The following is a 26,844-nucleotide window of genomic DNA, read 5'->3' as shown; positions in this document are numbered from 1 at the left end:
AAGCAGGTCTGGCTACATATTATTGTGATCTCTTAAATTGTCTATACAAGTATGAAAAAGAATATTATGATGGTGCAGGTAGAATTAGGATTAAAAGTGAAATGCACCAGGTAAATATAAGAAAAATTGAACTCGTGTGTTGCTCTAGTTTACCTGGTTTATTTAAATCTTCTAGTAAATTTAAAGCACCATGTGTTTGATGTCACAGTTTAAGCTGAACTGTTTAGGTTTCAATTTACTATTGCTTGTATGAGTTTAACCCTATATATCAAGAGCCTTAAATTAATTAAAGATGTCAAGAACTAATTAGAGTTCTCAAGACTGGTGGCAACCCTTGCTGCAGTGATCCTGCCCTGGTGGAATTCACAATCTTGAGGGATATGGGCCAGGTGAAGAGTAGAGTCAGGACATTCAATTTTAAGAGATCAAAATTTCAGTTGTTTAAGGAATTAGTGGATGGGACTCCCTGTGAAACTGCCCTCAGGGATAAAGTAGCTGAACAGAGTTGGCAGCTCTTCAAGGACATTATTCTTAGAGCACAAGAGCTCTTAATTCCCACATGCAAGAGATCAGACAAGGAAGGCAGGAAACCAGAATGGCCTAGTAAGGACCTCCTGGTAAAACCTAAAGTACGAGAAGGAAATGCACAGGCTGTGGAAACAGGGACATGGGAACGTGGAAAGAATATAGGGATGCTGCCCGAATGTGTAGGGATGGGATCAGGAAAGCTAAGGCATAGCTGGTACTGAATTTGTCAAGGGATGAGAAGAATGAGAAGGGCTTCTACAGGTACGTTGGCCAGAAAAGAAAGATTAAAGAAAATGTATTCTCTTCTCCAGCCTGATAAATAGCACAGGAGAACTGGTGACAACTGACATGGAAAAGGCTTAGGTACTCAACAATTTTTTTGCCTCCGATTTCAGTGAAAATCTCTCTTCCCACATATCTAAAGCCCCGAACCTCAAGACAGTAGCTGGAGGAAAGAAGTCCCTCCTATCATAGGAGAAGAACAGTTCATGACCACCAGAGGAACCTGAGTGCACACAAGTCCATGGGACCCAACAAGATGCATGCCAGGGTCCTGAGGGAATTGGCTGATACAGTTGCCAAGTCATTCTGCATTATATTTGTTATGGCAGTCAGGAAACGACCCCGGTGACAGGAAAAAGGGAAACATGATACCCATTTTAAAAAAAAGGTAAAAAGGGGGACGCTGGAAAGAACCGACCAGTCAGCCTCACCTCCAGCCTTGTGAGATCATGAAACGCATTGTCCTGAAAAGTATTGAGTCCAGTATTATTTAGCTTATTCATCAATAATTTGGATGAAGGAATAGAGTGCCTTCACTGCAGGTTTGCTGACCATACAAAACTGTGAGGAGTGGCAGATACTCCAGAGTGCTATGCTGACATTTAGAAGGATCTCAGCAGATTGGAGACATGGGCAGAGAAGAGCTGTCTGAAATTCAACAAAGGCCAGTGCACAGTCTTGCACCTGGTAAGGAATAACCCCAGAGACCAGTACAGGCTGGGGGTGACCTGCTCAAAAGCAGCTCTGCAGAGAAGGACCTGGGGGTCCTGATGAACAACAAGCTGCCCATGAGCCATCAGTGCCCTTGTGGCCAAGAAGGCAAATGGCATCCTGGGGTGCATTGGGAAGAACATTGCCAGCAGGTGGAGGGAGGTGATCCTGCCCCTCTACTCAGCCCTGATGAGGCCACATCTGTAGTGCTATGTCAAGTTCTGGGCTCTTCAGTACAAGAGAGACATGGAAATCCTCAACCAAGTCCAGTGGAGAGCTATAAAGATGATTAGAGGACTGGAGCAACTCACTTATGAGTAAATGCTCAGGAAGCTGGACCTGTTCAGCTTGGAGAAGAGATGACTGAGGTGATCTTACCAATGTATATAAGTATCTAAAGGGAGGGTGCCAAGAGGATGGGGCCAGGCTCTGCTTGGTGGTGCTGAGCAATAAGATGAGAATCAACAGGCAGAAACTGGAACACAGGAAGTTCCAACTGAACATTAGGAAGAACTTTACTGTGCAGGTGACTGCACAGGTGACTGAGCATTGGAACAGGTTGCCCAGAGAGACTGTGGAGTCTTCTTTCCTGGAGATATTCAAGAACTGTCTGGATACAATCCTAAATAATGCCCTTGCTTGGGCACATAGGTTGGACTAGTCAACCTCCAGTGGTCCCTTCCAACTTACCCATTCCATGATTCTGCATATGTCAAAATGTGGAAAACAAGGAGGTAATTAGAGACACAGCCAATATGACTTCACCAAAGGCAAATTATGTCTGACTAATCTAGTGGTCTTCTACAATAGAGTGACTGCATCAGTGGAAAAGGGAAGAGTTATGGATGTCATCTACCTGGACTTCTGTAAGGCCTTTGAAATGGTCCCCCAAAACATTCTGGCCACTAAATTGGAGAGATATGGGTTTTATCAATGGACTGTTAAATAGATAAGAGACTGTCTGTATAGCCACGTCTGAAGAGTTACAGTCAATGTCTCCAAGTCCAAATGGAGATCAGTGACTAATGGTGTCCCTCTGCGGTTCATACTGGGATCAATACTGTTTAATATCTTCATCAACGTAACACACAGTGGGATTGAGTGAACCCTCAGCAAGATTCCAGATGACACCAAACTGAGTGATTCAGTTGGTTTGCTATGTAGCATCCAGAGGGACCTTGACAGGCTTGAGGAGTGGGCCCATGCAAATCTCATTAAGTTCCCCAAGGACAAGTGCAAAGTACTGGACCTGGGTCAGAGCAATCCCCAGTATCAATACAGACTAGGGAATGAACAGATTGAGGGCAGCTCTGCAGAGAAGGACTTGGGGATGCACTGGTGGACGAAGAACTGGCCATGAGCTGGCAATGTGCACTTGCAGCACAGAAAGACAATCACATCCTGGGTTGAATGAAAAGAAGCATGGCCAGCAGGTCAAATGAGGTAATTCTCCTTCCCTACTTTGCTCCTGTGAGACCCCACTTAAGAGTGCTGCATTCAGCTCTGAGGTGCCCAGCACAAGAAGAACTTGTTAGAGTGGTTCCAGAGGAGGGACACAAAGATGAATAGAGGGCTGGAACACCTTTCCTATGAGGAAAGACTGAGAGTTGGGGATTTTCATCCTGGAGAAGAGAAGGCTCTAGGTAGTCTTTCAGTACTTAGAGGGCTTATAAGAAAGACAGGGACAAAATTTCTAGTAGGGCCTGTAGCAGTAGGACAAGGGGTGAACACTGAAAGAGGGTAGGTTTTGATTAGCCATAAGAAAGTGTTTACAATGAGGGTGGTGAGACACTGAAACAGATTGCACAGAGAAGTTGTGGATGCCCCATACCTGGAAGTGTTCAAGGTCAGATTGGTCAGGTCTTTGAGCAACCTGATCTAGTGTAAGATGTCCCTGCCCATACTGTGATCAGTTTTGGGCCTCTTACTACAAGAAAGACATTGAGGTGCAAAGAAGGACAAGGAAGCTGGTGAAGAATCTGGAGAGTAAGTCATATGAGGAGCGGGGCTGAGGGAGCTGGGATTGTTTAGCTTGGAGAAGAGGTGGCTCAGGGGAGACCATATCACTCTCTACAACTACCTGAAAGGAGGCTGTAGCAAGATTTTCAGTCTTATCCACATTCTTATGCATGAAAGCATCCCCAGTGAACTGCACTGGTTTTGGCTGGAATAGAGTTAGTTTTCTTCACAGTAGCTGGTATGGGGCTGTGTTTTGGATTTGTGCTGAAAACAGTGTTGATAACACAGGGATGTTTTAGTTATTGCTGAGCAGCACTTAAACAGAGTCAAGGCCTTTTCTGCTTCTCACACTGCCCCACCAGTGAGTAGGCTGGGGGTAGACAAGAAGTTGCGAGGGAACACAGCTGGGACAGTTAACCCTAACTGACCAAAGGGATATTCCATACCATATGATGTCACACTCAGAAATAAAACTAGGGGAGACATTGGCAGGGGGGCCACTGCTTGGAGACTGACTGGGCAGCTGGACTGGCTCAGTCAGTTGGTGAGCAATTGCTTTCATTTGCATCACTTGTCTTTCTTGGATTTTATTTGCATTCTCAGATATTTTTTCTTTTCCTTATAATTTTTTTATTCCTATCAGTATTATCACTATTGTTTTCATTTTAAAATTAATAAACTGTTTTTATGTCAACCCACGAGTTTTCTCCTTTTTATTCTTCTGATTCTCTTCCCCATCCTGCTGGGTGAGAGTGAGTGTCTGTATGGTGCTTAGTTGCCAGCTGGGATTAAACCATGACAGCACTATACTATTTACATGTACAGAGTTAAACTAAATGTAAATATTTGCAAGACAAAGTCATGTGTTACTGATTCTGCCAACATAATATGCTTTTTGCTACAGAAACATGTCAGCATGCCAGAACATCATAGTGATTAAGAAATATCCCCAAAGATTTAACATAGTTCTTAAGTACTTACTGTAGCTGGGGAGGCCCGTGTTGTATGAGTCACTGAATGACCAGAATTTTCCATTGAATTGCCAATCAGATAGGTCCCTCCTGAGTTGCTAATGAACTGTCCTCCTGCAACACCCATCTGAATCCCTCCGGTGCCCACCATACTATGAGAGGAGACCACCGTAGTTGCCTGTGCAGAACTTCCTTCGAAGTAATTTCCCCCAGTGTTTTGGCTATACATCTGGGTTTCCGTGTAAGGATAAGTTGTTCGACTTCAGGAAAAGAAAATAAAAGAAGCAATAGTTATTTATTTGAATTAAGTGAGGGAAACATCATTGTAGAAAAGAGTGTACAGTTGCTATAACCAAACTTAACAAGATTGGCAAAAAAACCCCGCATCTATACAAAATAACATTTCATATGTCAAAGTACTGAGTAATTAACTTGGACTCACTGTTAAAATAAGTATTCATTAAACTTAACAGAAAATTATTTTAGCCCCATCTGAAGATGGGTGGAGAAAAGTATGATAAAAATTGAAGATATGAGAGGAAGATCTCATTCAAGTATTAATATATTATACAGGAATTTAAAAAACTGTTTTAACTTTTAAAATCCTCCAGTCAAAGCTGGATTTTTATTTATAGGCCATTTATTTTGTATACTGTTTTCAGCTGGAATAGAAGTAATTTTCTTTGTAGAAGTTGATACAGTGCTGTGTTTTGGATTTAGGATGAGAATAATGTTGATAGCATACTGATTTTAGTTGTTGCTATGTGGTGCTTATACTAAGTCAAGGACTTTTCTGCTTCTCATGTCCAGCCAGCAAGAAGGCTGGGAGTGCACAAGAAGCTAGGAGAGGGCACAGCCAGGACATCTGACCCAAACTGACAAAAAGGATATTCCATGTGTGAGCTCACAGCTCAGGAAGTCAACCACATCCTGGACTGCATCAAAAGGAGAATTGGCAGCAGGTTGAAGGAGGTGATTCTCCCCCTCTACTCATGTCTTTTGAGACCCCATCTGGAGTACTGAGTACAGTTCTGGTGCCCTCAACATAAGAAGGGCATGGACCTGTTGGAGCAAGTCCAGAGGAAGGTCATGAAGTTGATAGGAGGACTGGAGCACCTCCCCTACAAACACAGGCTGAGAAAGTTGGGACTATTCAGCCTGGAGAAGAGAATGTTGTGTGAAGGCCTCATAGTAACCTTCCAGTACCTGAAGGGACCTACAGGGAAGCTGGAGAGGGACTCTTCGTCAGGTACTATAGTGATAGGACAAGGAGTAATGGGTAAAAATTGAAAGAGAAATTTAGGTTAGACATAAGAAAGAAATTCTTTACTGTAAGGGTGGTGAGGCACTGGAACAGGTTGCCCAGGGAGGTTGTAGATGCCCCAAACCTGACAGTTTTCAAGGCCAGGTTGGATAAGGCCTTGAGCAACCTGATCTAGTGGGTGGCATCCCTGCCCATGGCAGGGGACTTGAGACTAGATAATCTTTAAAGCCACTCCTCCCAGCCCTTAACATTCTATGATGTCATGCTCAGCATATAATCTGGGAGAAGTTCGCCAGGGGGCTGGAATCACCGCTCAGGGATGGGCTGGGAATCAGTCAGCAAGTGGTGAGCCATTGCATTTTGCATAATTTGTTTTGTATATTCTATTTTTTCTCTTCCTTTTTTATCTTAGTAAACTTTCTTTATCTCAACCCATGAGGCTTGCTATTCATAAAATCACTGAATCATAGAACCATCAAGGTTGAAAAAGACCTTTAAGATAATCAAATCCAACCATCAACCTCAACAATTGTCAAGTCCAACTGTCAAACCATTTTTCCCAATTCTCTTCCCCATCCCACTGCAGGGAGGGAGGAGTGAATGAACAGCTGTGTGGTGCTTAGTTGCTGGCTGGGGTTAAACCACAACAACTGTGTACGTTACAAAACTGTGAGAAATGACTGCTCACTCTAAAAAATTTAAAAGGTTTATTAAACCTTAACAAAAATACAACAAAAGGACTAAATAAGGAAAAACAGGCCTGGGAGCCTCCCTCGTGGCTGCCTACCACACAGCTCCTCTTCAAGATGGATGATTTGCCTTTTATATGCTGGGGTTGTCCTAGATAACCCAGGCTGTCTGATGGCAACAATACAAAGGGGGGGAAAGGGGACTATGGGGAGAACAGAGGACATCTAAACAACAAACTACAATAACATAACTATACATCAATAAAGCTTCCCTTAATAATCACACAATATTCATCCCTTCATTGCGAAAGCCAATCATCTCATTATCCATCTATAACAAAACTGTAAACGTGACAAAAAAATGTCAGCCAAGCGGGTCCTATATACAGGAGTCCTATAAATGCTTTGCTTTGATTTCAAATTCACTGAAATTCTCTGTCTGAAGCTTGAAATTCTGAGCTCATTTGTATTTTAAGACATTCAGTTCAGCAGAGTGAAATTTTAAATTGGACAGCAATATGTACAGTGTTATTATTGTTATGAATAAGGGGGTAATTCGTGCTGGAAATATAAGATTATTAATGTAATATAAAATAAAGCTTTAAGATCATGCCAGCCGAGGGGAGAGGGTGATTGCCACACAGGACAGCTCGCAGCCGAGGAGGACGTGCATCATTAACATAGGAAGAAAACCTAGCCGGCACAGGAGATGGGCACTCCCTGATGGCATGAACAAGAAAATGCCCAGTGATGATGGCCCATGTAGATGTCCACCTCAGATAGACAGGACCATCAAGGACATACATCTGAATGAAGGATTCCGGGAACTGGAGACTGATACACATCAATTCCCAGAAGTGGCTTTGTCCAGCACAGGACAGAGAATAGACACTGCATGAATATGAAGGACTCCAGGAGGGGACAAAGGGACTCCTCCACGGGCAAGAAAAAGAGTATAAAAACCGAATTCTGCCAGGCCTTGATGGTGAACAGGGGGATCCAGTGCAATAGAGGCTGGACCATAGTTCACCCGCTCCGATCCCGGGGTCGGCGCTACTTCTTGATTGTTGGTGGTCGGGACTGTATATCGGTCACAAATAAATTATATTTTTATTTTTGATCTAATTGGCTGGATCAATTTTTACCTATAACATTATGAGAAAGAAGGGAAAACTAAAATAGAACTACATTTTGTGAAAGGATTTGTGAAGGGAATAGAAAAGTCAAAGGAACAGCAGCAATTTTACACAATTCCTTCCAACTATTAAACATTTGGGCCTCATTAACCAGTTAATCTTTGTGGGAGGTTAGGATGGGTTTTTTTTCTTTTTCTCTCAGGAAATTTTCTCCCATTTGCTGCTATGAGATATTAATGACCAGTACTTAAGAGACACAAAAGAAGTGTCCAAGGTGGGGGGAAGGGGTGCAGCCAGCTGCACCCCCTTAGCCAAGGGCTTTTCTCTTGGGAAGGGCAGAGATACTGTGAGATTTTGGCTGGGGGTAAGGGGCTGGGCTCAGCTCTGAGCTCTCTCTCGCTCTTGGGACCAGAGGGGAGATAGGCTGCAGTCGCTTTGGGAAGAATTCACCACCACTGCGAAGTCCCATCTCCTACTATTTTCTCCTACCATGAGTTTTGGGTTACTCTCCTGGCAGCTGAGTGAAAGGACTCTGTGTATACTGTTGTCAATTCGGTAGTAAATTACACTGACTCCTAATCTATACTATTTCTTTGCTAGCTATAATATAGGTGCCTTTATGTCATGCACTGTTTTATATAATCTACTAGTAGTTCTTTTAGTTTATACTGTGCAGTAACTCTGTTTAAGGCCTTTTGTCTGTTACCTCATATCTGTTCAATAAATAACTCATTTTACAATAGACTTAATCGACCATTCTTAAGAACTTGGGAGCTAGAGTGATTTAGGTGAGGGTCACTTAAGCAGAGATGCTGCCAAAAATCTGAGCCTAAGGTAGGGCCTAACTAAAGCTCTCACTCCATCCAAAACAGTCTCACCAGATGTATTTGTTTTGGTTCATGGCAAATTTGGGAGAGAACTTTTAAAGGGGCTCCTCTAGAAAAGCAGATTTAATTGTCTTCTTCTCTTAACCGGTTCGGGAGAAAATACTTTCTTGGAGAAAAGTGGAAAAAAACCTGTTTATTAAACAATAAAACTTCGTGTTGCTTTAAAAGAGATGACAAATTCAGAAAAGTCCCCTCACCAGGTTGCAGCTTGGCTTACTCAGTTTCTTATCAGTCCTTCTAGCGCTGGAAATGCTGCAGCCCAGGCCCGGCCCAATGGGCCACAGGTGTGAGCTGTTGCTGCTTTTTTTGGTGTTTAGTTTAGAGCAGGTTTAAACAGGTCTAAAGAAAAGGGGGGAAAAAACCTTACAGTTTTGGGAACTTCTTTGTTTCAGATAGCTAAAATTAACTAAAAAAAAAGGAGAGCTCTGTCCCGCTGTCTGTTTATTCCCAGACAACACAGTCCAGGAGGAGGAATGTGGAGGAGTGAGTGCAGTGTTTGAAAATAAACTGTGTGCTTCTTTTTTCTTCTTTTTACTCTTTGGAATAAGTTTTAAAGGTGCAAAATTTATTCAGCATAAACAGAACAAGCCGATTGGGGATAAAAGCATCATATAGTTAACTTAGGACATTCTACCTCTTATTTCTATATCGTCAGCTTATTACTAAAACTAATATATATTCTAACTCTACAAACACATACATTATACATCCAATATACAGCTATACACAGACAATGGTAGTAACATTCAGCAAATAGTGATATTTATACATAGTTTTCACTTAACAATCTGATTTTCTTGAGGTACACATTGTGTTTTTTCTTTTTTGCATTATTTACTATATGCAACTTGTTTTTTCAGCAAAAACAACTTTATGAATGGGTTTGTTTGTACTTGAGGCAAAATTGATCTAAACTGTCTTCTTTAACAAACTTCTGACATGTACTACTGGGACTTTATCTACTTTATCCAAAGGCTTAGATTGGGCAGGGCCTACTTGGTTAGTAGAGCTTCAGGTGTTAACTAACCAGTTGACTTTTGTTAGATGCTGCTTTTAATTTTTGAAAGATTTTTTATTTAATGCTTTTAAGGTAGTTTTTAACAGTCTGTTGTATTTTTCTACTTTGCCTACAGCTGGTGCATGGTAGGGGATATGGTACACTCACTTAATGTTATGTTCCCTAGCCTAGGTGTTGATAAGGTTGTTTTTGAAATGAGTTTTGTTGTCTGACTCAATCTTTTCAGGGGTATTATGTCTTTACATGACTTGTTTTTTAAGGTTTAGGATGATGTTATGGGTTGTAGCATGAGGCACAGGGTAGGTTTTTAACTATTTTGTGGTGGTTTCTACTACGGTCAGCACAGCGCTTGTTTTGGCATGTTTGGTGTAGTGTGATATAGTCAATTTGCTAGACTTCTTCATACTTGTATTTGGACTATCACTTATTATACTATAGGGGCTTCACTCGTTTGGCCTGCTTGATGGTAGCACACGTCGCAAAGTCGTGGATAACTTGCGAAATACTGTCTATGGTTAAATTTGCTTTTCAGTCTTGTGTTCACTTATAGGTGGCATCTTTACTCTGATGATTTGAGGCATCATGAGCCCATCAAGCTAGGAATAACTTTTTCTTGTCTTAATTTAAGTCTATCTTTGACACTTTTATCTTTGCAGCCTGGTCTACCTGCTCATTGTTTTGGTGCTCTTCATTGGTTTTACTCTTGGGGACATGGGCATTTGCATGGTGGACTTTTATAGGTAGCTTCCCTACTTTGGTAGCAATGGTTTTTCACTTATCAGCAGTTCAAATTGGTTTTTCACTATGCTGCTAATTAGCTTTTTTCTACTTTTCTAGCCATTTTTATAGAGTATTGGCTACTATCTATGAATCAGTGTAGAGGTAGAGCTTTGTTTACTTCTCTTTTTTAGTAATGTCTAGGGTTAGTTGAATAGCTTTGAGTTCAGCAAGTTGGCTTGATCTACTTTATTTTTTAGTGGCCTCTGTGACTTGTTGTGTGGGTCTCTATACGGCTGCTTTCTACTTCCGATTTATTTTCACAATGTGGCAAGAACTATTAGTAAAAAGAGTGTATCATGTTTCTTCCGCTGGCAGTTGGTTATATGGTGGCGTTTTTTTAGCACACGTCACTTCTTGTTTTTTTTTTATTAATGAGACTAAAGTTTTTACTTTTTGGCCAGTTTGTAATTATTTTCAGAATTCTAGGGCGATTCAGTTTTCTAATATGGGTGCGCTGTGTGATGAGAGTAATCTATTTGCTTCATGTGGCACTGGTGGCATGGTGGATAGAGGGAACTTTTGCTTTGAACATCTACTCTAGTACTGGTAGTCAGGGTGCCAGGAGAAGTTGTGCTTTAGTGCTTATTACTTTTGAGGTGGCTTGGATTTTTTTATAGGTTGCTAAAATTTTCTTTTTTGTTGGAGTATAGTTGGCTTCAGACTCTTTGCAGCTTTGACTCTAAAATTTTAGTGGTCGGCTTTGAGTCTTAGGCACCTTCTGCCAAAGGCTTTAGGATAAACTATGGTTCTTGGTTGAAGAGTAGAGCACGTTTTTCACATCTGGTCCTGTCCTGACTGGGTTAAGGGCTACTGTATGAGCAATCTCTTGCTTAATTTGGGCAAAGTTTTCTTGCTGTTCAGGGCCCCAGGGGTAAGTGTTCTTCTTACGGGTGACCAGGTAGAGAGGGCTCACAATTTGACTGCATTTAGGAATATGTATTCTCTAAAAACTTATGGCGCTTAGGAAAGTTTGTGTTTCTTTCTTGCTGGATGGTGGAGACGTGATTTTGTTGATGACATTGGTGGGAATCTGACGCTGTCTATTTTGCTACTTCACTCTTAGAAACTGGATTTTGTGAGCAGGTCTTTTGACTTTGCTTTTTTTGATGGTGAAGCCAGCTTTTAGGAGACTCTGGATGATTTTCTTTTTTTTCTTAAACACTTCTGTTGCTGTATTTTTTCACACAATGATGTCATCAATATATTGTAGATGTTCTGGAGCTTCACTTTTTTTTAGTGCATTCTGGATTAGTTTATGGTAGATGGTAGGACTGTGCTTCTACCTCTGGGGCAGTCGGTTTTAGGTGTACTGCACGCCTCTTTAGGTGAAGGCAAACTGAGGCTTGCATTTTGCTGCCAGAGGAATGGAGAAAAATGTACTGGCAATATTGATAGTGGCATACTACTTTGTTGCTTTGGGCTTTAGCTCGTATTGGAGTTCCAGCATGTCTGGTACAGCAGTGCTCAGCGGTATAGTTACTTCATTCAATGCATGATAGTTTACAGTAAATTTTCATTTTCTTTCACATTTACACACAGGCTAAATGGGGTTGTTGAAGGGTGAGCGGGTCTTGCTGACTATCTCTTGGCTCTTTTGCTTACGGATTATTTTGTGGATGGGGATTACAGCATTTTGATTTGTTTGGTACTGTTGGCAGTGCACTGTTGAGGTGCTAATTGGCACTTGTTGCTCTTCTATTTTTAGGAGTCTTATTGTAGATGGGTTTTTTGATAGTTTAAGTAAGGTGTTCAATTGCTTGATGCTTTTTGTTTCTACAGCAGGTATTCTAAATGCTTATTTGAATTCTTTTGGGTCTTTGAAATACCCACTTTGGAGGAAGTCTATGCTTAAAATGCATGGGGTTTCTGGGTTAGTCACAACAGGGTATTTCTTCTACTTATTTTTAGTCAGGCTCACCTCAGCTTTTACTAAAGTAAAATTTTGTGATTCTTTTGTTACACCAATGATAGAAACAGATTCTGCCCCCACATGTCTTGATGGGATTAATGTGTATTGCGCACCAGTATCAGCTAAAGCTTTATATTTTTGTGGTTCAGATGTGTTAGGCTAACGAATTCACACAGTCTAAAAAACACGGTTTTCTCTAGCCTCTACCTGGCCAGAGGCAGGGCCCCTCTAAGCCTGGTTATCTTTCTCTGGGCATATGTCTTGGAGGTTCCTTCAAGGGGATTGAAAATATTGTCATTATCATGATATATGGCAGTTCGGTTATGGGCCACTGGAGCTGCTTCTTTTTTGGAACTTTTTTTTGAGTCATCAGTTCACAAACCCATTGGGTCAGAGCAGCAGTAGATTTTCTATCCTATCTTTTCATGTTTTCTCCGCAATCGCACAGGAAGAACTACAGTTCAGCTTGTGGGGTGTACTTTCTTTCTCCATCTGGGGAATGTCTGCATTGGGTACTAGAACTTCTGATCTGTACTGCTGAGATTTGGAGAAAGCTTTTATTAATCTCCTTTTTGAGTTTTTTTGTGATTCTCTTCTATCTTGTCTTCTAATTTCTGAAGGCGTGTTTCCACCGCTGCGATTCTGGTATGTGTTGGGCCATGTACAGCATTTGCATATGCTCGGAGCTTCTTTGCCATATTAAGCACAGTCTCCTCGCTGTTATCTTGTTTCATTATTACTAAAGCAGGAGCATATTCTTGTAGCCCAAGTCGTAAAAGTTTTCGTTACGTCACGGATGTACATGGTACCAAGTTTGGATTTACAGTGTTTATGTCATCTGAGAAGACAATCTCTGCTACTGCTATTTTTCTTAAGCGATGAATCTCTTGTTCTATGGTTTTCTACTGAGTTTGTTGCATATAGAGATCGTCTGCACACAGGTATCTTTGTGCTACACTTCCCAGGACCCATGCCCAGAGGCTGTGAGGATTAGCCCCCCTCACCATTCCTTGGTCGATGACAGGATCATGTGACAGGGATCTCAAATGCCTTGCTTCACTACCGTCTAAAACTGTAGCCTCTCCTGCAGCATTTCAAAGACAGACTAACTAATTAATTATAGATTTATCAGGTCTTCAAGTGTAATCCTTTCTTAGGCCACGAAGGTCCTTCAGGGAATAGGACTCAATAGTGGCTTCTGATCTTGTGTCATTTGCTTTAACTTTGGCTTTTGTATTAGTAATTTGTGTTGAGGGTCTTTCTCTTGGATCATCATTGTCGGTTACTGGCTGATTGGTTTTGCTTGTGTGCTTCTTTCCTGCGGCAACTGCCAGTGTCTTAGGCTCACTGTCTGGTTTAGTTATAGCTTGAGTAGCTGGGGTGTTGGCTGCAGCTTGAGTGACTGGAGTAGCCATTTATTTATTTCCCTGCCCCCCTGCCTCTATTTGCTGCTTTACAGTATCTAGCAGTGTGCGATAAGCATAGGCCAGGGCCCAGCTTCTTGCAATGAGTTTTTTCTCTTTAGAGTAATCATGGCACTTCTTTTTCATGTATTTCTCTACTTCAGCTGGGTTTTCAATTTGTTTACGTGGAAAATCTCAGTTTACAGGGTCAGAAAATTCTTTCAGGGTTTGGCTCATATTTTCTCATTTTCTACACTACTCAGGATTTTCCACGCCTGGGTCTACTTCTGGGTTAGGGGTCTTATCAGGTCCTCTGGACATTTTAGCCTTCATTCTAGAGAAGCTGCAGACTATATAGAGGAAGCTTACCAGATTAAATATTAGAAAGATGGTCTCTCTAACATTCAGGGGAAACGGAACATTTTCAAAAAGTGACATAACAGATTCAAAGGAGAAGAAAGAAAGGAAAGGCTGGAAAGCCTCAATCTTTGCTCTTCCTCTAACAAACCGGGTGCAATTATTAATAAATTCCCAAAACATACTACTGGAACTGGGATGCATGGTAGGACGAAGAAACCATAAACTATACATATTGTAAACAGACTAGTATTTTTGTAAATGCTCTATAAATCATTATTACCAAGCCCAGCACAATAGCTATTCTAATCTGTGCCCCTCTACTTTAAAAACTACGTGTTAGGGACAATAATCTTAGTGACCAGAAAGGTATTGAAACCTCAAAAAAGTCTAGAGACTAGAAACACATGAAGGCCTCCACCCCAAGAGACATTACGAATTCAAGCAACATGGCTACTGACTGCTTTAACTCACTACAGAGCAAGCACAACCAACATGCAATCAATAAAGGTTTTTTCTACTTTCTCAAGCCACGCCTTGGGTGCCATTAAATGTATTTGTCTTGGTTCATGGCAAATTTGGGAGAGAACCTCCAAAGGGGTTCTTCTAGAAAAGCAGATTTAATTGGCTCCTCCCCCCAACCGGTTCGGGAGAAAATACCTCCTTGGAGAAAAGTGGAAAAAAACCTGTTTATTAAACAATAAAACCTAAACAATATTAAACAATAAAACCTCTTGCTGCTTTAAAAGAGATGACAAACTCAGAAAAGTCCCCTCCCTGGGTTGCAGCTTGGCTTATTCAGTTTCTTATCAGTCCTTCTAGCCCTGGAAATGCTGCGGCCCAGGCCCAGCCCGGTGGGCCACAAGTGCGAGTTGTCGCTGCTCTTCTGGTGTTCAGTCCAAAGCAGGTTTAAACAGGTCCAAAGAAAAGGGGGAAAAAACCCCAGTTTCGGGAACTTCTTTGCCTCAGCTAGCTAAAACTAACTAAAAGCAAAGGAGAGCTCTGTCCCACTCTGTCCATCCGCAAACAACACAGTCCAGGAGGAGGAATGTGAAGGAGTGAGGGCAGTGTCTGAAAACAAACTGCGCGCTTCTTCCCTCCTCCCTTCACTCTTTGGAACAAGTGTTAAAGGTGCAAAACTTATTATTCAGCATAAACAGAACAAGCCGATTGGGGATAAAAGCATCATATAGTCACCTCAGGACACCAGAGTGGAGTAAAGGGGCAGAATCACCTCCCTCAGCTTTCTGGCCATGCTGCTTTTGATGCAGCCCAAGGACACAGTTGGCTTTCTGGGCTGCAAGCACACATTGCCAGCTCATGTCCAGTCTCTCATCCCCTAGCACCCTCAAGTCCTTCTCACCAGGGCTGCTCTCGATCAGTTCATCCCCCAGTCTATATTAACACCAGAGTTCACCTGGACCCAGGTGAAGCACCAGCACTTGGTCTTGTTAAACCTTATGAGGTTCTCATGGGCCTGGTTCTCAAGCTTGTCCAGGTTCCTCTGGATGGCATCCCATTCTTCAGGTGTGTCAACTGCACCACTCATCTTGGTGTCATCTGCAATTCTGCTGAGGGTGGACTTGATCCCTTTGTCTGTCATTGATGAAGATACTAAATAACACTGGTCCCAATATAGATCCCTGAAGGATACCACTTGTCACTGATGTCCATCAGGACTCTGAACCATTGATCACGACCCTTTGGATGCAACTGTCCAACTAATTCCTTATCCACCTAACAGTCTACCCACTCAATCCATCTCTCCAATTTAGAGAGAAGGATATGGGAGACCATGTCAAAGGCTTTACTGATGTCAAACTGATTCTTTGCCCTTTTTTTTTTTTTTAATATATTCTCTGTATTTTTACACATATATTTGTAGCTCTGTAGCCTATTACTGTATTTGTAGTTAGCTCCAGTATTTTTTCCCTAGACTGATAGGCAGAAATACAAAACACATTCCAGAGGCTCCAAGCTGAGGGTCCAAGGCTCCTTTCCTATCTTGGTTCTTCCTGGGAACCAAGGTTGGAACCAGCTCTTCGAGACACATTTTAATAAACAGAGTTTAGTTCCTATCTAGAGGAGGGGGAATTTAAAAAAGGGTTGAACTGGAGGGGAATTACCTCACCAATTATGCTTCTACTTGGGGATTCTTGTCAGATATGCTAATTTGCAAAACCTATAAAAATTGTATATGCATTATGCTGCATGTGCATCTTCAGTGTTTTCCACCTGGCCAATTGTGCACCAAAGGATCCTTATAAAGGTAACCCCTTTTTATCACCCTGTGTCTGGCTCATGATTTTAGGGCCAGCGAAAAGGCATCATTACAGAAGTCCAAATAAATGACATCTGTAGCCCTTCCCTTGTCCACTGATGGAGTCACTCCATCATAGAAGGCCACTAGATTGGTCAGGCAGTACTTGCTCTCAGGGAAGCCATGCTGACTGTCCCGAATCACCTCCCTGTCCTCCATGTGCTTTAGCATAGCTTCTAAGAAATATTTCTTTTTTACTCTAAGGGTGGTCAAACGTGTATTTGGTCTGGCTGAACTGGAATTCATTTTCCCATAGCAGCCCTCCCAGTGCTGTGCTTTGCATTGGGAGCTGAAAAGGTGTTGATAACACACCAGTGTTTTGGCTGCTGCTGAGCAGTGCTGGCACAGTATCAGTGCTGTCTCCCCAACATCCTGTCCCCCTCCATCAAGGGGCTGGGAGTGGGCAAGATCCTGGGAGGGGACACAACTAGGCCAGCTGACCCAAATTAACCAAAGGGATATTTCATACCATATAATGTCAGCTTAAATATAAAAGCTAAAGGAGGGAGGAAGAATGGTGGGCATTCGTTATTTATGTTTGCCTTCCAGATCAACCACTTCATGTGCTGAAGCCCTGCTTCCTGGGAAGTGTCTAAACATCACTCACTATAGAGAATAAACTTTTTCTTTTTCTCTGCTTATGTTCATGCAAACTTTTGCTTTTACTTCAGTAAGCTGCCTTATCTCAACCTTATCTCACCTTATCTCAACTTGTTTTCCATCTGATTTTCTCTCCTCTGTCCCACTGGGAAGGAGAGTTATAAAGTGGCTTGGTGGGCACCTGGAATTCAGCCAAAGTCAATCAACTACAACATGTTCGTCCTGTTCGTTTCTCATACTGAGTGCATTGGTGTACAAGCATTTCACTATGCTCCTGATCCCTAAATCTAAATGCAAACATTGCCTCTTTCAGTTTAAAACTATTGCCCCTTGTCCTGTCAGTACAAGCTCTGGCAAAAAGTGCCTCTCTGCCCCCTTTATATATTGAAAGGCTGCAATAAAGTCTCCCCAGAGCCTTCTCTTCTCTAGGCTGAACACCAACTCTCATAATCTTTCCTCTTACAAGAGGTGTTCCAGCCCTCTAATAATCTTTGTGGCTCTCCTCTGGACTTTCTGTAACAGAACTGGATGTTGTACTCCAGGTGGGGGTATCATGACAGTGAAGTAGAGGGGGAGAATTCACTGCCCTCAAACTGCTGGCCATGCTGCCTTTTATGCAGCCCAGGATGTGATTGGTTTTCTGGGTTGCAAGGGCACATTGCCAGCCCATGGCAAATTTTTCATTTACTAGTATATCCCCAAGTCCTTCCTTTCAGGGCTGCTCTCAATCTATTCATCCCTAGTCTGTATTGATACTGGGGATTGCCCTGATACAGGTGCAGGATCTTGCACTTGGCCTTGGTGAACTTCATGAGGTTTGCATGGGCCCACTCCTCTCCAGCCTGTCAAGATCCTTCTTGATGGCATCCCATTCCTTCCCTTTTCCTGTCTGTTACCCATGCTGCATGCATTGCTACAGAGGCACTTTAGTGGGCCTATTGACCATGTCAGCTTCTCAGAGGAACACAAAGGGAAGGGATGTCAACTGTACCACTCAGCTTGGTGTCATCTGCAAACTTGCTGAGGGTGCACTCAAACTCACTGTGTCATTGATGAAGATATTAAACAGTACTGGTCTCAATATGGACCCCTGACAGATACCAGTTGTCACTGGTTTTCACTTGAACACTGCACTATTGACTGTAAGTCTCTGGACATGGCCATCCAGCAAATTCCTTATCCATCTAACAGTCCCCATATCTCTCCAATTTAGTGATCAGAATGTTTTGGGGGACCATTTCAAAGGCCTTACAGAAGTCCAGGTAGATGACATCTGTAGCTCTTCCCTTTTCCACTGATGCAGTCACTCCATTGTAGAAGACCACTAAAATGATCATGCACAATTTGCCTTTAGAGAAGTCATGTGCTAATCTCCTCCCTGTCATCCGTATGCATCAATATATGTTCCAGGAGGATCTGTCCCATGATCTTACTGGACATGGAGGTGAGGTCTACTGGTTGGTAGTTCTCAGGGTGGTCCTTTTAACATTTTTTAATGGGCGCTTAGTTCCAGTCATCAGGGATGTGGTCTGACTGCCATAACTTCTCAAATACAATGGAGAATGGCTTAGCAACCACATCAGCAAATTCCTTCAGGACCCTGGCATTCATCTTGTGTGGTCCTGTGGATTCATGTATGCTCAGGTTTCTTAGGTGGTCACAAATCTGATCTCCTATGATGGGAGGGACTGCTTCCCCCCTGTCTTGGATACAGACCTTGAGGTTCAGGTTGTGAGAAGAGCAATTGCTGGTGTCAGGGTGGTTGAAGTCCCCCAGGAGGATCAGAGCCTGTGAGCATGATTCTTCCTGCAGTTGAAGTAAAAATGCTTAATTGACATCCTCACCTTGATCGGGCAGCCTATAGCAAACACCAGCCATGAGGTTTCCTTTGTTGGCTTTTCCCTTATTTTTACCCAAACAGTCTCAACCCATTCAGCACTGGTTTTCAAAGACAGCTGTCTCCAGTCAATCCATTTTTTTTTACATAGAAGGCAACCCCTCCATCCCTTCTTCCTTGCCTGTGCTTTCTGAAGCGTTTATAGCCATCGATTGAAGTGCTCCAGTCATGCAATTTGTCCTACCAAATCTCAGTGGTAGCAATTAAATCATACCTTTCCAGGTGCACAGTGGCTTCCATCTTTTCCTGTTACCCATGCTGTATGCATTGCTACGGAGGCACTTTAGTGGGCCTATTGACCTTGTCAGCTTTTTAGAGGAACACAACCTAATTCCTTTGTCGCATTTCACAGGTGTCTCTCTGTTGGTTTCGAATACATCAGCAGCTTCTGGTTCTTTTGTCTGGATGGCAAATGGATCCTTCAGTGCCTTTCAGTAAGGAATCTGTAAGATTCACAGAGCATCCACTATTGTCCAAAAAAGTATAAAACTAGTGCAGATATTCTTCTACCCCCTTTGAACTGGGCAGGGGGAGTGGGGGGATGTGCACTAGACAATCTTCTGAGCTTTCTTGATATATGTGTGGGCAATATCGTTGTCCCAAGAAGTCTGTCCCTGCTTCCACCTTCTGTGTACTTTCTTTTTGTGTTTGATTTCAGTTTGGGTCTCCATTTGCTTGGGTGGTGGTGGCTGTTCCCCAGCCAGTTTGAACCACAGGAAGCCAATGCCAGCAGCAGCAATGGCAGTAGTGGCAGAAGTAGTATTTGCTGTGTGCTGAGAAGAGTGTGATGCTTATGAAGTCCTGGAGGGTGTTTGAGGAGCTTTCTGGGCCCCCAATACTCTTGGGCTCTCTGTGTGTAGGGACTGGCCAGCAGTCAACAGGTCTCATAAGAGGGGCATGAGAAAGTTGGGTGGTCCCCACTGTTGGTGCAGCCAGTTCAAACCACAGGAATCCACATGTAACTGGCCCCTAGGAAGTGCGAGTGACCAGGGTGTGGTGCTGTAGGGAACAGTGCCTGAGAGGAATGGTGCAAGAGATTGTGCAGCAGTTCAAGCAGAAGGGTGCATAAGGAAGGCAGCACATCCTACTAGTTGTTGGACTGCTGCCTGCTCTTCTAACACAGCCTTATGCTGCAGCCCCAATGGTCACTCCAAATAGCTGTTGGCTGTGCAAGCCTATCCAGCAGCTTGATGTCTCCAGGAAATTATAGGACCTTATTAGGCAGTGTTTTGAAGTTGTTGAAAGCATGGTGGTAGAGACCAGATGAGGGCTGAACTCTGCAGCAGGCAGGAATTGGCTGTCTAGCCAGGCTAGCCTGGAATGAGTGGAGACAACCACCCAGACAGAGCTTCCTATCAGGGAAGCTGCTGTCCAGGTGGAGGGCTATAAAGACTGCACCTCATGCTCCTGGGTGGAGGAGATGCAGGAGGAAGTCACTAAGTTATGCTGCATTAGGGAGGGGTGTGAAGACCCACCCATAAGGGGAAGGGAGCACCTAAGATTCATAAATGCTTGTGTTCGAAAGGAATGACCAAAGTCAGAGGCTCTGTAAACAATGAGAAAGTTTTATTAGTAAATTACACACTTGGCATGGAAATCAGTATGTTAGTTCCTGACCTACTATATAAGCACACGGCAGTGGGTTTTGGATAAAGGGGTAGAGTGAAAGGAAAGACAGAAAGGAAAATATTAAAGAGGGGGAGAGAAAAAGTAAGAGAAAAAAAGAGATCACCAGTCCTGGTTTCAGCATCAATCCAGCAGTGTTGGTCTGGCTGATGAGATGTCCAGGATCCTGGGGGCGCTGCCCGGGCTTGGGGGGTGGATACATTTTTATGGATAGGTTTCTCTGCCCTGAAGACAGGTTTCTCAGTTTCTATGCAAATTAATTCTCATGCGCAATCCATTCTTTCAGACCTTTCTGAAAATGGGCCAGAGGGCTTCAGGGGGTCTTTGGTGGTCTTAATCTCCCCCGATAATCCATGCCCACTTCTTGGCCTCATTCCTGTGGTTGTACTGTACTGTGTTGTGCTTATCTTCAGGAACTACAACAAGAATGTTTATCCCAAAAAAGTGCTGCCCTACCTCTGCATGGCCCCCCTTCTCAAGCCAAGCCTCATTTTTTCTCAAGGCGGCCAGTCCTTGGCTGGCTCCACAGCCATCTGCTTATCAGTGTTTGAGACATACACATTATCCCCTTATCTTCTGAGAATCAAGAGCTCAAAGGGTCTCACGTTGGACTGCTGTTCATAATGTTGTTGGAGAATGACCTTTAGTCATAGTAATTTTCCATCCTGGCTGCAATTTGAGTCAGTAACTTTCTTTGAAGGTCCAATAACAAAAATATTATTCCACTTGGGTTGTTATTCAGGCAAGAAAAATACGTTTCCAAGGCTGTTTGTTAAAAAAACAGAAATCACAGAATAAGTTGAGTTGTTAGTTCCTGGGAACAGACAGTGTTTCTCATAAGCTCAAGAGGGGCTTAGTCCAAGTGCAGTTAGTCAAGGCCAAGGCCTAATGAGCATTTTTCAGATCATAGTGCAGCCTGGGCAGGGGGCAGTAGGATGCACCCCATGATTAAACTCACCTTCTCTGGGCCTTTACAAGGGGGAACAAGAAACAGAGTACTATTTGAGATGTTGCAAGAATAAATACTAGGACCCCATGGCACTGACCTCCAAGGACTACCAGACAAAGAGCTGCAGCGCCAAACAGACAGCACCTTGGAGGAGGCACCATGGTCTTTGGTGAACCATGGAAGCAGGATATTCCTTCACTCCCCTTCCTTGTATGTACCAACCAGCAAAAGATATTAAGCCTTTGCAGTGGGCAAAACCAATGGGCAAGATTCACAGGGAGAAACTGCAACAGCAGGGCATACTAAAAGCTGCAAAAGAAAGAGCAAGTGCTAAGAGTGGGTGAGAAGCATCAAGGCACCCATCTGCCAGCCTGATATACAGTCAAGGGAAGTTTGCTGCTTGCCAGGAGCCAAGATCCAGGATGTCACAGAGAAACTGCCACAACTGGCTATAAGTACAGACTACTATCCACTACTTCTTTTCCACATGGGCACCAATGACATGGTAAGGCATTGTCTGGACAAGATCAAGCAGGACTTGAAAGCACTGGGGCTTCAAGTGAAAGGGACAGGTGTCCAAGTGATCTTCTCCTTTGTCTTGCCAGTCAGGGATAGGGGTGCAGGCAGAAGTCAATGCATCATGCAGATCAATATCTGGTTTAGTGGATGGTGTTGTCACCGGGCTTTGGTTTCTATGGTCACAGGATTTTCTTCAATGAATACAGCCTATTGGGAAGAGTTGGAATCTACTGATCTAGAAGAGGTAGGACAATCTTCGCCAACATACTGACTGACTTAGTGAATCGTGCTTTAAACTAATAAACTTGAGAGGACAAGAAAGGATTCTTCAGGTATGTCAGACAAAAAGGAAGGTAAAAGACAGTGTACCCTCCCCTCCCCCCCAGTAAGCAAGGCTGGCAGATGGGTAAGAACAGACAAGAAGGCTGAGGTACTCAACAAAATTTTTGCCACAGTCTTTGATGGCAACCTCTCCCACACATCTTGAGTAGATGGACTGCAAGATGGGGAACTAGGGGAGCAAAGTTCATCCCACTGATCATGTTTGTGACCACTTGAAGAAACCGAACAGATATGAGTAAATGGGACTTTATGAGATGAATCACAGTCCTGAGGGAATTGGCTGATGTATTTGCAAAGCCATTCTCCATGATATTTGAAAAGATGTGGAGGTCAAGTGAAGTCCCAGGTGACTGGAAACAGGGAAATATTGCACCCATTTAAAAAAGGGTAGAAAGGAAGACCCTGGGAACCACTAGCCTATCAGGCTCACCTCTGTGCCAGGGAATATCATGGAACAGACCCTCCTAGAAGCTGTGCTAAGGCACATGGAGGACAGGGAGGTGATTCAGGACAGCCAGCACAGCTTCACCAAGGACAAGTCCTGCCTGACCAACCTAGTGGCCTTCTATGATGGAGTGACGCCATCAGTGGACAAGGGAAGGACTACAGATGTAATTTATCTGGAATTCTGTAAAGCCTTTGACATGATCCCCTACAACATCCTTCTCTCTAAATTGAAGAGAGATGGATTCAATGGGAGGACTGTTAGATGGATGAGGAATTGGTTGGATGGTCTCATCCAGAGGGTAGTGGTTAACAGCTCAATATTCACATGAAGATCAGTAATGAGTGGTGTCCCTCAGGGGTCCATTTTGGGACCAGTGTTATTTAATATCTTCATAAATTACATAGACAATGGGACTGAGCACAGCCTCAGCAAGTTTGCAGATAACACCAAGCTGAGTGGAGCATTTAACAAGCTGGAGGGAAGGGATGCCATCAAAGGCAATCTTGACAGGCTAGAGAGGTGGGCCTGTGCAAACCTCAAGAATTTCTATGAGGCCACATGCAAGGTCCTGCACCTGTGTGAGGGAATACCATGCAAATATACAGGGCAGGTGGAGAATGGATTGAGAGCAGCCATGATGATAAGGACTTGGGGGTGTTGGCTGATAAGATGAACATGACCTGGTAGTCATAGAATCACAGAATCACAGAATCATTAAAGTTGAAAAAGCCCTCCAAGATCATCAAGTCTAACCTTTGACTTAATACCACCATGTCAACTAAACCATATTGTAAAGTGCATATCCACTCATATTTTGGAACACTTCCAAGGATGGTGAATCCACCATTTCTCTGGGGAGCCTTTTCCAATGCTTAACCACTCTTTCAGTGAATAAATTTTTCCTAATATCCAACCTGAACCTCCCCTGGTGCAACCTGAGGCCATTTCCCCTTGTACTGTCACTAGTTGCCTGGGTGAAGAGGCCAACTTCCACCTCACTGCAACCTCCTTTCAGGTAGAGATCGATAAGGTGTCCCCTGAGCCTCCTTTCTCCAGACTAACCAACCCCAGTTCCCTCAGCTGGTCCTCATAAGACTCATGCCTTAGACTCTTCACCAGCTTTGTTGCCTTCCTTTGGACATGTTCCAACATCTCAATGTCCTTCCATGTCCCTCCTGTAGTGAGGGGCCCAAAACTGGACACAGTATTTGAGGTGTGGCCTTGCCAGTGCCAAGTACAGAGGGACAATCACTTCCCTGATCCTGTTGGCCACACTATTTCTGATACAGGCCAGGATGCCATTGGCCTTCTTGGCATTCTGGGCACACTGATGGCTCATGTTCAGCTAGCAGTTGACTAACACCTCCAGGTCCTTTTCTGCCAGGCAGCTTTCCAGTCACTCTTCCTCGAGCCTGTAGTGTTGCATGGGGTTGTTGTGACCCAGGTGCAGGACCTTGTGGAGTACTCCCATTCCAAAGAGGCGGGAATTTGATTTTACCTTCATTGTGTTGCTAATAACTCCTCCCTTGACCCAAACCCTAAACTCCACCCCTGCGATGTCCTATAAAAACCCCACGACCCTGCCTTTGCCCAGTCTTTTCGTCTTTGTCTCCCCCCTCATCTCCCGGGGTAATAAATGGATTCTTGAGCTTTATGAAACAAAGACCTGTCTTGTTTTGTTCCCATGCCCGACACCGGCAGCTGCACTCTCCCTGGGCATGATGAACTCTGTTGCAATGCGAAGCAACAGGACCTGGCACTTGGCCTTCACAAATGCTCCCTCAGCCACTCCTTATATGACTTACTCTCTAGATCTTTCACCTGCTTCCTTGTCCTTCTATGGAGTTGCTCCAGAACCTCAATGTCCTTCCTGTAGTGAGGGGTCCAGAGCTGGACATGGTACTCGAGGTATGGCCTCACCAGTGTCCAGCAGAGAGGGGCAATTACTTCCCTGGTCCTGCTGGCCACACTGTTTCTGATACATGGCCTTCTTGGCCATCTGGGCACACTGATGTCTCATGTTCAGCTGGCTATTGACCAACACCTCCAGGTCATTTTCCACTGTGCAGCTTTCCACTTGCTTTTCCCCAAGCCTGTAGTGCTGAATGGGGTTGTTGTGACCCAGGTGCAGGACCTGGCACTTGGCCTTCACAAACCTCATACAATTCACCTCAGTCCATCAATTTAGCCTGTCCAGACCCCTCTTTGTAGGGGTGATCTGCTCCAAAACATTCCACCTTGGGTGGATCCCATCAAGTCCCATAGACTTGTGTATGTCTAACTGATGTAGCAGGTAGTGCTATATTTGCTAGGTGGAATGAGTCCCACAACTGGAATGCTGGGATGAAGGGCTACAGGCTGTTTAGGAGGGATAGGCAGGGCAGGCGAGATGGACATGTGGCACTATATGTAAGGAAGAAGTTTGATTGTACAGCACTTACAGTTGGCAGTGATGTGGTGGAGAGCCTCTGAGTGAGGCTTAAGGGGATGGAAAACAAAGGAGATACTATAATGAGTGTTTATATGACTAGTGGGTCGGTCCTACATAGCAGTGATGAGTCCTTCTGTAAGCAATTAGGAGAAATCTCTAGATCAGTAGCCCACATCCTTATGAGAGATTCCAACTTCCTGGACATCAACTGGGAATATCATCCTGCTGTGACGAGCAGGCCTTGGGAAGTCTTGAAGTTTGTGGGAGGTAACTTCTTGTCACAAGTACTCTGTGAGCCAACTAGGAAAGATGCCCTCCTAGACTTGTTTGTCACTAGAGAAGGACTCTTGGGAGATGTGATGGTTGGTGGCTGTCTTGCCCACAGTGACCATGAAATGGTTGAGTTTAAAATTTTCAGTGTAATGAGAAAAAAGGTCAGCAGAGTTGCTGCCCTGGATTTCAAGAGAGAAATATTTAAGCTATTCATGGAGCTAATTAGAAGATTACCCAGGGAATGTCCTTTTGTGGACTTAAGGACCCACGAGTGCTAGTCAGTCTTTAAGAACCACCTTTCCAAAGCACAGGAGCAGGCAATTCCACTGTGTCAAAAGTCAAGCAAGTGGGGCAAAAAACCAAATCGGGTGAACAGGGAACTCCTTGTGGAGCTCAAGAGGAAAATGAAATTGTAGAATCTCTGGAAGCAGGGTTAGGCTTTGCATGAAGATTACAGAGCTGTGGCTCATATTTGCAGGGAGAAGACACAAAAAGCGAAGCTCAACTAGAGTTGAAACTGGCCAGGGTTGTGTCAGATAACAAAAAAGACTTTTAAAAATACATAATTAGCAAGAGCATGTCTAAAGAAAACATTGGACTGACACTTGTAGAAGATGGTCACCTGACTAATAGGGATGAAGAAAAAACAGAGGCATTGCATTCTTTTTTTGCCTCAGTCTTTAATTATACTGATAGACTTTGGGCTGCCCAGTCCTCCAAGTTGGAAGACCATGACTGAGGCAACAGTGTTTTTCCTTTTGTAGACAGTGAAATTGTAAAGGACCAGTTGTATCAGCTGAATATTCACAAGGTGATGGGGCCCGATGGGATTCATCCCAGAGTTCCGAAGGAGCTGGAGGATGTTATGGCAGGACCCATCTTGATCATCTGCCAAATGTTTTGGGAGTCTGAGGAAGTCCCTGCTAACTGGAAGATGGCCAATGCAATTCCAAGTTACAAGAAGGGAGTGAGGGAAGACCCAGGGAAATACAGAACTCTTGAATCATGTGCGAGGCCCGTGCTAGAGCAGGGTCCTGGCAGGGACCTGCGGACTCATGGAGAGAGGAGCCCACACTGAACCGGGTTTGCCGGTAGTACTTGTGACCCTGTGGGGGACCCACAGTGGAGCAGGCTGTGCCTGAAGAACTGCACCCCATGGAAAGGGATCCACACTGGGGCAGTACCTGAAGAACTGTAGCCTATGGGAAGGACTCATGTTGGAGAAGTTTGTGGAGGACTGTCTCCCATGGGAAGGACCCCATGCTGGAGCAGGGGAAGGACTCTGACTCTTCTCCCTGAGCAGCAGCAGGAACAACACATGATGAACTGACTGTAATCCCCATTCTCTGTCTCCCTGTGCTGCTGGGGAGGGAGAAGGTAGAGCCCAGGAAGGAGGGAGAGGTGGGGGGAAGGTGTTTTTAAGATTTGTTTTGCTTCCCATTGACCTGCTCTGATTTCGATTGGTAATAAATTCAATTAATTTCCCCAAGTCGAGTCTGTTTTGCCTGTGATAGTAATCAACAAGCAATCTCTCCTGGTCCTTAA

The 26,844-nt window shown here is 43.8% G+C and overlaps 1 protein-coding gene across 1 annotated transcript in view; it reads right to left on the bottom strand.

The window, feature by feature from the left end:
• The window catches only part of LOC121358005 (transcription factor RFX3-like), a 96,088-nt gene that overhangs the window by 44,939 nt on the left and 24,305 nt on the right, over positions 1–26,844 (bottom strand). Inside the window, exon 3 of the mRNA XM_041475834.1 lies at positions 4,462–4,711. Within this exon, the coding sequence (XP_041331768.1) occupies positions 4,462–4,711 (250 nt within the window). The remainder of the gene's footprint in view (positions 1–4,461; positions 4,712–26,844) is intronic.

The sequence above is a fragment of the Pyrgilauda ruficollis genome, unplaced genomic scaffold (genome assembly GCF_017590135.1).
Source record: "Pyrgilauda ruficollis isolate IOZ18807 unplaced genomic scaffold, ASM1759013v1 scaffold364, whole genome shotgun sequence".
Lineage (NCBI taxonomy): Eukaryota > Metazoa > Chordata > Aves > Passeriformes > Passeridae > Pyrgilauda > Pyrgilauda ruficollis.
This window is presented reverse-complemented; position numbering and strand designations above follow the sequence as displayed.